At 40.7% G+C, this 12,435-nt stretch overlaps 1 protein-coding gene across 1 annotated transcript; it reads left to right on the top strand.

Moving 5' to 3' along the window:
• The first annotated feature begins 640 nt into the window (after positions 1 to 640).
• cog7 (component of oligomeric golgi complex 7) lies at positions 641 to 12,259 on the top strand. The gene is made up of 17 exons (XM_034107565.2): positions 641 to 1,281; positions 3,449 to 3,597; positions 3,774 to 3,890; positions 4,481 to 4,649; positions 4,743 to 4,825; positions 4,928 to 5,050; positions 6,414 to 6,612; positions 6,706 to 6,833; positions 6,977 to 7,131; positions 7,234 to 7,350; positions 8,105 to 8,170; positions 8,307 to 8,493; positions 8,845 to 8,985; positions 9,146 to 9,229; positions 9,372 to 9,486; positions 10,709 to 10,852; positions 11,507 to 12,259. Exons 1-17 carry the CDS (start codon positions 1,116 to 1,118, stop codon positions 11,671 to 11,673), a joined length of 2,310 nt encoding a protein of 769 aa, XP_033963456.1. The 5' UTR covers positions 641 to 1,115; the 3' UTR covers positions 11,674 to 12,259.
• Positions 12,260 to 12,435: the final 176 nt, after the last annotated feature.

Raw genomic sequence — 12,435 nt, 5'->3', positions numbered from 1 at the left:
TAGTAAATGGATCATAGTCCTAACGATACAGTTAAAGCAGTCATTTATAGCTCCACTAGCTGTGTATCAAGACTGGTTTGTATGATTGTTGCCTCAAGAGGTAAGCAAAGCGAATACATTCATGCTATACAGTTTATAAAGTTATTAAATCAACACATAATTACACAAGTAGTGTAAAACGTATACTCGTATTATTATTTTTTAATATGTGATTTCTTTGGGGCATCACAAAGCCTTAAGGAACACAAACCACCAGATTCAGAGACAGTTTCATCCCACAGGCAATAAGACTGTTAAACACCTGAACTGTTGAAACAACATCCATAACATTCATCTGCTACTAAGTCATTATGTATCTATTTATCTTATATCATTCCAATAGCTTGCATATAGACTCTTATTTAACTATTTCACTTTTTTAAACTATCTTTCTTTTTGTATTTACTTTTTAATATTTAGGCACTATATTTGTCTGTTTATCTGTATTATTATGATGTACTGTTGGAGATGCCTGTGACCTAAGATTTTCATCGACATAACTACTACTGTAGCTATGTTGTATGACAAATAAAGACCTTGAACCTTGACCAACAAAATAAAAATGACGTTTCTGCACGGACATACTTATGTGTGACACTCCTATAAACTAACCGTTGAATATGTTCCCGTTTTCCTTTTTTTCTACACCAAATGTGATTTATACTCGTTTAAAAACATTATAATTGTTGGTAGACGAACTGTTGTCTTTCTCTCGACATCCGGCGCTGGTTTCCGGGGAAGGTAAACAGAAAGCACAAAGAGGAAGTTGTTGTCAAGCGTCTGTAGCATTAGCTCTGCCAGCATCAAACACACAGAAACATGTCTTTACTTTTCTCTTTTTAGAGCCGTAGACATTCAAAAATAACTCTGGAGGAAGCCGTCGCCTTGCTGGAGCTATACTTAGTTGTAATGATAATTTCATTTTCCTGGGCTATTTATTTTATATTTGTGTCGAAGCCATTGTTTGGGAAAAACTAGCTAGCGTTAGCAATGAGTCGATGACACAGACTGCACTGCACCACAAGAGTTTGAGTGAACACCAGCTTCTTGCACTGGGGAGAAAGTGAAGAGGGAACATGGATTTCTCTAAGTTCCTGGATGATGAATTTGATGTGAAAGACTGGGTGAACGGAGCCTTCAAGGTGGTGCAGAAGGACGCTCCGGGGAAGGCAGACACACACGCAGCCACTCTGGTGATGAAACTGCAGCTCTTCATCCAGGAAGTCAACAATGCCATTGAGGGTAAGAGTTTAAATTAAAGTGTCATGACGTTTTGCTTTAACGCCACGTTTACAGTTTGTAGGTTGTCTTGTTTTAGATGCACCAAGTGGGAGGTTAATCACTCCGTTTCCGGTTTCTGGAGTACAACTAGCATAATCTTATGTGCCTACATAAAACAGATCTACGTCCATTACTAGGTTCAAGTTTCAAAGATTTTATTGACATATGCACATAAGCTACAGGGTAGAAATGGCAATGACAATCTTATGAACCGAGCTCCACCAACTATGCAACATATATAATAAAATGCAAATAAAAAATAGTGCAAGAAGTCTATAAATCTACTGATTTGTTTTACTCCTTAGTTATTGAATGCATTGAAAGTTGATCCCTATTTGTGTCACTCAGGGTAGACTTTAAAAATGATAAACAACATCAATTATGGTGCATTACATCACAACACGCTTCCAACATGACTGGAAAGCAGGGTTGCCATTTCCAACTTTGGGTACCTGGCTGGAGTGAGGTTTTGGTATCATGGGTTTAATTACACATATGCGCACGAAATGACTGCTATCGTGTCAGTAGCGGGACCTTAGCATATAGGATATATACAATATATACAAATACACAATATTGGACACAGACTATAAAGGGCACACAGTTTCATTCACTAATGAAAGTCAAACACATGTTTGTTTCCACTGTTTTATTGTGTGCATAGGCCTATCGCGATAAGCAATTAGTTGACTTATCGTACGATAAATAAAAATGAACTCGATAAATTGCCATTTACATGAGGATGTGACTAGCAGTTTGAAAGGATGTACTTGAACTATTATTATATATTATCATTATGTCAGTCGTCTAAAATGGCCATACAACGGTGCCGACAATATTATCGTTTATTGCAATCATTTCCGGGAAAATGTATCCAACAAAATTAATTATTGTGAGAGGCCTATACATCACACACACACACACACACACACACACACACACACACACACACACACACACACACACACACACACACACACACACACACACACACACACACACACACACACACACACACACACACACACACACACACACACACACACACACACACACACACACACACACACACACACACATACACAAATCTACAGACTTACTCCAAACTGGGGCTCAAGTCAGTATTTGCAATGTAATTACATACACGCTCCCCTTGACAGTGAAACGCCACGCGTGAGGTTTAGATTATTTCCCTGGCTCAATCCAAAGTGAACTGTATGAAATAAAAAGGCACATTTGTCTTGTAGTAAATAAAAAGGGCGACCTGGAGCCAATCCTGCAATTTCCCCACAAGTGAAAGAGTTGACATGCTGAAAACCCAACCCCTGCAGGGGGGTCTGGGGGGATTCTCCTCCAGGAGATTTTTTGAAATACTAACATAAAATACACATTCTGGTACTCTCTTGAGAAGAAAAAGAAATACATCTATTACTCCACGACATATTTAAAAAAAAATGAATGCCATTTTAGTTTTTTGTTACTTTGTTCTGAAACTGAACCTGCTGTTCCTCACAGAGAGAAGAGGGAAGAGGCTGTGTGAATTACTTTACATTGTGGATAGCCTCCATTGTTCTGTGTGTCAAAATGAAAGACAGCCCACACACCTAAATCAACACGTATGCATTGATGTATATAGAGATGTACTACAGCAAAAGTATTCTCCGTCGGGACTTCCTGCAACAACACAACGCCGTTATCTTGATTCTGATTGGTCAGAAGACATTATCAAAGATGTTCTATTGAGAAGACGATCACTACGTGACAAAAGTTTTCAGAACCGTTTCTCGTCTTCGGTATTCTTGTTTTGGCGTGAGAATAGTTTGGGCAGCGTGAGATTGAGAGTGAAAGCGTGTGTCACACGCCAGATGCGTGAGAGTTGGCAACCCTGCTGTAAAGATGAAAAAACACCTCTCGAAAACAGTTGTATAATTACTTATTTGTAATGCTATTCTATGTCGGTATTGCATTTTCTGCTCGGATTTATTTATTGGGACTTTGCTCAGAGTCACTGAAATAGTGAGTTGTTTTCCTTCCTTAACAATCATTTGATGTTGTTGTAGAAACCCAATTCCCAGTTTTAGTTGTCTTGTATTTACTAACTGATCCTCTGCCGTTTGTCCGTGTGCAGAGAGCAGTAACCAGGCGCTCCAGAACATGCCCAGAGTGCTGCGGGACGTGGAGGCTCTGAAACAAGAGGCCTCTTTCCTCAAGGAGCAAATGGTTCTGGTCAAGGAGGACATCAGGAAGTTTGAGCAAGACACTGTGCAGTCTATGCAGGTGTGTGTGTTTACATCACTGTCAGTATGCATGTAAAATAATAATACAAATCTTTATCTGGTGTCATGTTATTGAAACAAAACTGCTGCTCAAAGCTTGACAGTTGCAGTATGTTGAGGGTGCATGAGGATATTCCTTAGATATGACTTTCACATTGTGTGATTCCTACCGCTCAGGTCCTGGTGGAGATCGATCAAGTGAAGGGCCGCATGCAGCTGGCAGCTGAAGCTCTGCAGGAGGCCGACAAATGGAGCACACTGAGTGCAGACATCGAGGAGACCTTCAAAACACAGGTACACACGAAAGACAACGCCACAGGACTTCTCGTTATATTTTTATCTGGCTTGCTGCTCTGTGATCATGAGACATTGCTGCTCATCCAGACTGACAACCATATAATTGTCCATTAAATTACAGTTTTGGAATGGGATATTATTTTACAATGAACGTCTGTTAAACATTGATTTAAATTAGAATCTTTGCAATTTAGGTTTTAACATAAAAGGAAATGTCCTTAAAGCAAAACTAGAAACATAAATATAGAATAGAAGCAAATAAGAATATAAATGTGAAAAAAAATACTAAGAAAGTATGTGAAATGTATAAAAACATTTTAAATGAAAGACTTGTTGCTTTTTAGAAGTGGTTTTGTTTTTGAACAATAGTTACAATTCATTGTAGTGGACAGGAAGCCCATGCATTTGTAAATTGACCTCTAACATAATCAAGCAATTTTCCAGGCACTTGGATTTGCACTGATTTGATTTCGGTCAAGAAGAATTAAAGATAATTTTACTGACGGTTTAATTTGTGTCTTTTATAATAGAATATTAAGGTATTGTTTTGTGTACGTTCACTCAATTATGTTCTCTTCCTTTTCCAGGACATGGCAGTCATTTCCTCCAAGCTGACCAGCATGCAGAACAGTCTGGCCATGTTGGTGGATACTCCGGACTACTCTGAGAAGTGTGTCCACCTGGAGGCTCTGAAGAACAGACTGGAAGCTCTGGCCAGCCCTCAGATAGTAGCAACCTTTAACTCCATGTCTCTAGGTAAGACCCCGTGAAACCAGTATTTCTAAGATGTGTTCCATCGTTCAGTTCCTGTAGTTCATTTGTGTTTCATTCTGTGTTTTCTTTCTGCAGACCAAGCCAAGCTGTTTGTTAAAGTCTTCACAGAGATAGATAGGATGCCACAGCTCCTTGCCTACTACTACAAGTGTCACAAGGTCAGTGTTACAGGCCTCTCCATAACCTTCAGAATGATTTTAAGAAAAATCCTATTCTCTGATGTATTCCCTGTGTTTACATGTTTGTTGTGGCTTCTCCAGGGTCAGCTGGTGAGCATGTGGCAGGATCTCTCTCAGAGCGAGCTCAGTCTGAATCAGCAGCTGTCTGAATTCTACGACACCTTGCTCTCCTCGTGGCACTCTCAACTACAGTGGAGCAGCCAGGTCAGCCACCCTGCAGTACCAGAAGCATTGGTTGACTTCCTACAGTGTTAACATAGTACGGTGTCAGAAATAATCAAGGGAAAAGGACAACATTTCTCACATATTTTAGATATTTGGCCTAAAACACAGTAAAGTAAGCTCCAAAAACATGTATTGTTGTGTAGGAAAATCTATTCAAATCATCCGAAAATCCCTTTTTTAATTTTCTACCCTGACTCACTATTTGACAGGGCTGGATAGTGATCGGTAAGAATAAGTGCAACACCAAATAAAATATTTATATAGCGTGATAACGGCAATTGTTGCAATCTAAACTTTAATTTTTTCTGAACTTTTGAAAGAACATCCATAACATTCATCTGTTCGCAATTTACTAATTATTTATCTAATATATCATATTCCAATTACTTGTATATTGACTCTTCTTGCACAATTTCTATTCTATTTTATTTGTATTTACTTGCACTATTTTATCTGTTTTATTTAGAGCCGGGACTCGATTAAAACAATTAATCTAATAATTAGAGGCTTTGTAATTAATTAATCGAAATTAATCGCATTTTTAATCAAATATACATATTTGACCTGAGAACAGTGAGAAGCAGTTTTCACATGGATTTTACTCCAAGTGGTCTACAGACGAGTGCAGTCCAGTGAGCCAGGGAGTTGGTTATTTTCTCAGACGTGGACTTACTTATCCTGGCCCTGAAACCAGTCCTCTGGTTGAGTGTGGGTTGGGTCAGGGTGTGGTTCCTTGCACTCGGAGTCGGGCTAACGTCCACGCTAGCTGCTACATGCTTTGCATTTAGGTGATACTTTAGGCTTGATGTGCTGCGGTGATATGCAAATTCTTTTTTGCATAATTAGCACACAGCCGTGCTCTTATCGACGCTTCCATCCGTCCGTCTTTTAAAACATCATGTCCCATCCACGGGGCCGACCAAAGCGGTCTCATCAGCTTGTTCGTTCATGTTTGACTATTGTTCACCGTGGTTTGTTGTTGTTTGAAGTCCCATGCTGAAGTCATGAACGTTAGTTGGTGCTCCAGTATAATCGGTACGCCTGAAACTCATCCAGTGGGAAACGTTCCGCTGTGCAAAAATAAGTGCGATTAAAATGCGTAAATGTTTTTAACGCGTTAATTTTTGTGTAATTAATTAATCTTAATTAATGCGTTAAAGTCCCGGCCCTAGTTTTATTGTGTTGCACTATTGGAGGAGCCTGTGACCTAATATTTTCATTGACATAACTACTCTGTATCTATATACAAATGACAATAAAAGCCTTGAATCTCGAACCTCTATAAACACTGTCCCTCAGAATGCTCTTTTAATTCTGTTCACGTTATACTGAAACTCCTCAGGTTTTTAAGAACCCGTACGAGGTGGTGACGGTGCTGCTGATCCAGACTCTGGGGGCCATGGTGCCCTCCATCCCCGTGTGCCTGAGCTCGGCTCTGGAGCGGTCGGCCCAGGAGCAGCGCCTCGACACGCTGCTGGAGCTCCATCACACCACCTCTACCTTCGGGCACAGCCTGGAGGCCGCCATGCTGCCACACCTGGGTCTGTACATTATAACAGACATGACAGTAGATAGTTCAGATGTAGATGTAGATGGAGTTGTGTCCTTATGTTCTGTCTGTGTTTCCTCCCCAGCTGAGAATAATCTGCTGAAGGTGACTGAGCTGGTGTGCTCGCTGTATGACCCCTACAAGCCTTATCAGCTACAGTACGGAGACCTGGAGGAAGCCCACCTGCTCATCCAGATCAGTGCTGTACCTCTGGTTAGACACCACACACACTTAAAATAATACATTAAATAAAACCTTTTTACAACTGTTTTTTATCTGATTTACTTCATATTTCAATGTATTTCTCTGTTTGGGCCACTTCTTGTTTCACTGTCCATGTTCTCTCCTCTCTTTAGGAGCATGGGGAGGTTATTGATTGTGTGGAAGAGTTGAGCCACTCTGTAGGGAAGTTGTTTGGCCTGGCCGGCGCTGCTGTGGACCGCTGCGTCAAACTGACAGACGGACTGGCTGTGTGCGGCCTCCTCAAAGCCCTCAAAGCTCTCTTCATCAAGTAAATATCCCACACTTATAAACCATCTACTAAAAATAATTTGCCTTATAAGTTGTAGATGTAGACCTTATTGTAGTAGATCTAACATTGTGCTTGATCTAGGTATATGTCGGACTTCTCCACAACCCTGCAGTCGATCAGGAAGAAGTGTAAACTGGAGGAGACGCCGAGTTCTTCTGTTTTCCAGGAGGACTGGACAGCTTTTCAGAACTCCGTCAGGTAATTTCCTCTTATACATTTGAGACGATTAGGAAACAGGTTTTTGTTTTACTAATGGCGCTTTTCCACTGCAGCACGTAGCACGTGCCACACCCGGCCGGCTTTTTTTTGTTTTTCCACTCGGGGTAGTTCCGGCCCAGGGCTACTTTTTCACCTTTTTTCTTGCCCTCCAAAATCGAGGTTCTTACCGGGCTGAATATGCTAAACGAGTGACATCAACACTCTCGACTGCTGAATGGTCAGAGAGAATCGCTGGCAAGGGGGCTACAACTACAACAAGATGGACATATTTGACCGTGATTTAATTGTAATACACGTTTCAAAATGATGCCGAAGTAACAACATACTGATACCGGTTAGTAAAAACCATGAATTAATGCTTTGACAAGTCTGCAGACAGACGGCAGGCGAAAAACCTTTTAAGCCTGCTGAACAGCCGATTGCCCCGCCTACACTGCGTTACTATAGTTACTACCCCAGTACTAAACTGTAATGGAAACGCAGCATAAAGTGAGCCTGGCCTACCAAGGCCTAGCCGTGCTAGATCCTGCAGTGGAAAAGCGCCATAAGTTAACTTGAAAGACCCCTCGCATCGATGGAAAGACCTTGAGGGTGGTTATTAAAATCCATAATAATTGTATGTCTGAGACACTCTGCTGAAGAGAGGAACTGTCTTGCCTTCCTTGCTTAACATGCTGCCTCCAGTTGGCAGAAAAGGTATTAATGGATGAACGGTATATGTTGTGTTTTGCAGGATTATTGCCACTTGTGGAGAACTGCTAAGACAATGTGGAGCCTTTGAGCAGCAGCTGTCAAACAGGTAAGAGTGCTTGAATGTCATAATGTTGTGGTTGTTTCACCCTAGAGCATTCCTCTCTGGATGTGAGTCATGTAAGGCACAATGTCAGATTTTCTAACTACATTAATTATCTTAATACAATCGATGCTTCCCACAGGATCCTGGGCTCGGCAGGTAAATATTTGTCGGACTCGTACAGCCCACGCAGCCTGGCAGGCCTCCAGGAGGCCAGCTCCACAGACAGGAGGAGCACCACCAAGAACCCCTGGCAGGAGTACAACTACCTTCAGAGGGGAAACATTGCCGAATACAACAGCCTGATGGAAGTTCTCTTCTCCCTAAAGGTATGGAGCGTGTCATGTGGTGCATGGTTAATGTTATGAAAAGAGCTGACAAAGGTTCAAGGTTCTTTATTTAGTCATATGAACATAGCTACATTGTAGTTATGGCGATTAAATGCTTAGGTCACCGGCTTCTCCAACAGTGCAACACAATAACACAGATAAACAGAAACATATTTAAAAAATGAAATAATGCAATAAGAGTCTATATGCAAGTTATTGGAATGATATATTAGATAAATAATTACTAAGTAACAGATGAATGTTATTTTAATTATTCAAAATTAGCTGTTGCATTTTATCTAGTGATTTATAAAAGCTTTTTTATCACATATTCTTCCCCTTGTGTTGCAGGAGAAGGGCACAGGTAACTCCAGCCTGTTAGTCGAGCCCAGAGCAGCTCTGATCAGACTCAACCAGCAGGCCAACCAGCTGGCCTTCGACTCCGTCTTCCTGCAAATCAAACACCAGCTCTGCCTCGTCTCCAAGATGGAGGTGATTAAGTGTCAAGTTACTACATGATTAGATTTGAAATCCTGATTTGAGTGCATTGCAGAGAGCTTTAGGACTGTGTGCGTCTGAGTGTTGGGGCGTGCTATGTCTATTTTAATCCAACCTCACACTGTTTGATTGTTCCCCCGGTGTTTGTGTTCAGAGACAAGAGGAATCTGGGTTTGGAGAGAGCTACACAGAGGACCTGCCCACTTTCAGCCTGTCCCCGCAGGAGTACATTACAAACGTTAGTCCAGCTTGGTTTAACATACAACATGACATTGAATTAAATGTGCAGTGCTGATCAATAAATATAAAGCAGGACCTGCCTTGTAACATGTAATAAAACTGTATGTTGTATCAAACTATATGTCTGTCTTTCCCTCCAGATTGGTCAGTACCTGATGTCTCTGCCTCTCCACTTGGAGCCATTTGTGACTCAGGAGGACCCGGCACTAGAGATGGCGTTGCATGCTGGGAAGCTGCCTTTCCCTCCAGAGCAAGGTGTCTGTATAACAACCCTCATCCTCTTTTCAATCTAACACTCCACAGGATATTTATTTTTCTCCCTGCTCCCTTTCCTCCTGCAGCCTTCTTTCTTTCCGGTATTTACCTTGAGCTTGAAACGGCTTCTTGTTTATTTTAATAATTTTTTTTCTGTGGTCCTCAATATTGAAAGTGAGTAAGAGTCACTTAACACAATGAACTAATTGTCAAATTATAAAATATATATAGATTCAGATAGAAGAAGTATAGAAGTCAATCCTCTTTGAGAACAAGATGATGTCAAAAACAAACTAAGTACTGTCAGTCGATTAAAATAGTTAATCGCGATTAATCGCACATTTTTGATCTGTTCTAAATGTACCTTAGAGGAATAGTTTTTAATACTCTTATCAACATATGGTGGACAAATATGCTTTATGCTAATGTTTATTTGAACAATGACAAATATTTGCCTCAATTCAACCTGGAACCTTTCTCATACAATAGTGTGTGTGTGTGTGTGTGTGTGTGTGTGTGTGTGTGTGTGTGTGTGTGTGTGTGTGTGTGTGTGTGTGTGTGTGTGTGTGTGTGTGTGTGTGTGTGTGTGTGTGTGTGTGTGTGTGTGTGTGTGTGTGTGTGTGTGTGTGTGTGTGTGTGTGTGTGTGTGTGTGTGTGTGTGTGTGTGTGTGTGTGTGTGTGTGTGTGTGTGTGTGTGTGTGTGTGTGTGTGTGTGTGTGTGTGTGTGTGTGTGTGTGTGTGTGTGTGTGTGTGTGTGTGTGTGTGTGTGTGTGTGTGTGTGTGTGTGTGTGTGTGTGTGTGTGTGTGTGTGTGTGTGTGTGTGTGTGTGTGTGTGTGTGGGAGCTATGTGCAACTCAAGGCATATGCTCGAACGGGAGCTGCCTGGACGCTGCAACCATGTTGCGCACTATCCGTGCTGAGTGTGCTGACTTTTCGTACAATGTCCCACTGTCTGGCTGCCTAAATACACATGCGTTAATCGCGTTAAAATAATTAGTGGTGTTAATTTTTTTGCGTTAACTTGACAGCCCTAATCTGCCATGATAATGTTTTTACCTTTTTCTATTTCACATAATGTTAACATTTATCCTGTATCTTCAGTATCTATATCTCCCTGCCAACCTAATTTAAACTCCCTATCTGCCTAGAATAGTATCACCTCATACCACTTCTGTTTACACTCTGTACACCTTTTTAAAGCCTCACCTGTTTTCTGTCTCAGGCGACGATCTTCCCGAGCTGGACAACACTGCAGATTACTGGCTGGGCTCCATCGCCCGGGCAACCATGCAGACCTACTGTGACTCCATCCTGCTCATCCCCCAGCTGGGCCCCCATTCCACTAAACAGCTGGCCACAGATATCGGTACACTAACCAGAACGAGGGACATATAGTTAATATAAATATATATATATATATATATATATATATATATATATATATATAAATATAGCATATAGTTAGCAAGTCTTGTTACGAAAATGAGTTAGCATTTTAGCACATCTGTTTCTCTTGTCTCGTGCAGAAATAAGGTCTGTGTTTCAAACAGGCGTAAGATATTTTATTGTTTTAAGACATAAAATACGACAGTACATACACATACTTATAAATATCTGACATAAATATCAGAAGCTGTGGTTTAAACAGGTGATATATGTGACTACTAAACGTCATCACACTGAACACATGTCCATCTTTAGCTATGTTGGGTTGATGTGAGTTATGCTACCTGGGTGTACTGTTTTTATAGCCTTACTGTAGCTTTTAACTTGAGTTGATTGAATTTCACCCAAACAAAAGTGGTTTTAATTTGTGGAGATTATCCTGCTGATCATTAAAGTGTGTTTAAGTGTATTTTCTGCCAAAATCCAATGAAAAATCCCATTGGCTTTTTATTTGTGAGAGCCAGTGCAATGCTAGCTTCAGGTCCGGTCTATAAAAATACATAATTCCTGCACCACTCTAAGGGTCACAGGAAAAAATGTCATATATTGATGACTGCCGTTCCCCGCTCCACAGACTATCTGAGCAACGTGATGGACGCTCTGGGCCTGCAGCCGTCCCGCGGCCTGCAGCACATCGTCACCTTGCTGAGGGCCAAGCCAGAAGACTTCAGACAGACCGCCAAACTGCTGCCCCGCCGGCTGGCCTCTACCATCGCTGCTGTCCGGCACATCGACTACTAACAGCAGGAAGAGAAGAAAGGACTGTAGGTAAAAGTGCCTCTGAGAGCAGCACTCGGGACGTTGGATAAGTGAAGAAGAATGTGATATCAATGGTTGGTTTACTTGTTACAGTCCCTTTAATCTCAAATGTAGAGCCGCAGCATTTTAAGACAAGATAAATAGGAATGGCATTTATGAGAATGTTTAAAGATTGAAATTAGGGTGGTTCAGACTTTTTTATACTGATTTTTTTTTCCGTGTGACTTTGAATGACCAACTTCAAGTCAACTTCAAGTCAAGTCTCTTGACTCAACGTATTTAATTCCTGCATTATTTAAAGTTGCATCTAACGAGCTAACATTATATACATCAGGGGATGTTTGACAGCATTTGAAATCTATATGACTGATGTATTTGTTATTGATCATTTGTAAGACCAATATAATTGATCTATTATATTAAATTAAGGTAATATCTCTGATATGAGCTGTATTGTTTTCTGTAAACTCTGCAGTTTACTTCCAAAGTTAAGGTGAAGGTGAGCTTTTTTCCCCATATTTTTCCATGCAGTATCATAATAATTTGTACATAAAACATTGACACTAAATAGAGCCTATTGTGTCTTTTTCAATCAGTGTTCTTCCGTTATATGAAATAGGGACTGGGGTGGATCTGTAATGTAATAAATCCAGTTTATAATGTATGGCCTTATCTGCTAAAGCTAAATCCTTATTTTGGGTATCAATTGGTTAAACTGTATGTGTTATTTATTTCTCACAAGTT

Source organism: Pseudochaenichthys georgianus, chromosome 19, assembly GCF_902827115.2.
Source record: "Pseudochaenichthys georgianus chromosome 19, fPseGeo1.2, whole genome shotgun sequence".
Taxonomy (NCBI): Eukaryota; Metazoa; Chordata; class Actinopteri; order Perciformes; family Channichthyidae; genus Pseudochaenichthys; species Pseudochaenichthys georgianus.
The sequence above is the reverse complement of the archived record's forward strand: the minus strand, read 5'-3'. Positions and strand labels throughout refer to the sequence as shown.

Excerpts from the sequence above, each read along its gene's own strand:
- cog7 (XM_034107565.2), top strand. The coding sequence starts at position 1,116 with ATGGATTTCTCTAAGTTCCTGGATGATGAATTTGATGTGAAAGACTGG. Across the intron at positions 6,834-6,976 it reads AGATCAGTGCTGTACCTCTG|GAGCATGGGGAGGTTATTGA; the intron begins GTTAGACACCAC and ends TCCTCTCTTTAG. Across the intron at positions 8,986-9,145 it reads GCCTCGTCTCCAAGATGGAG|AGACAAGAGGAATCTGGGTT; the intron begins GTGATTAAGTGT and ends GTTTGTGTTCAG.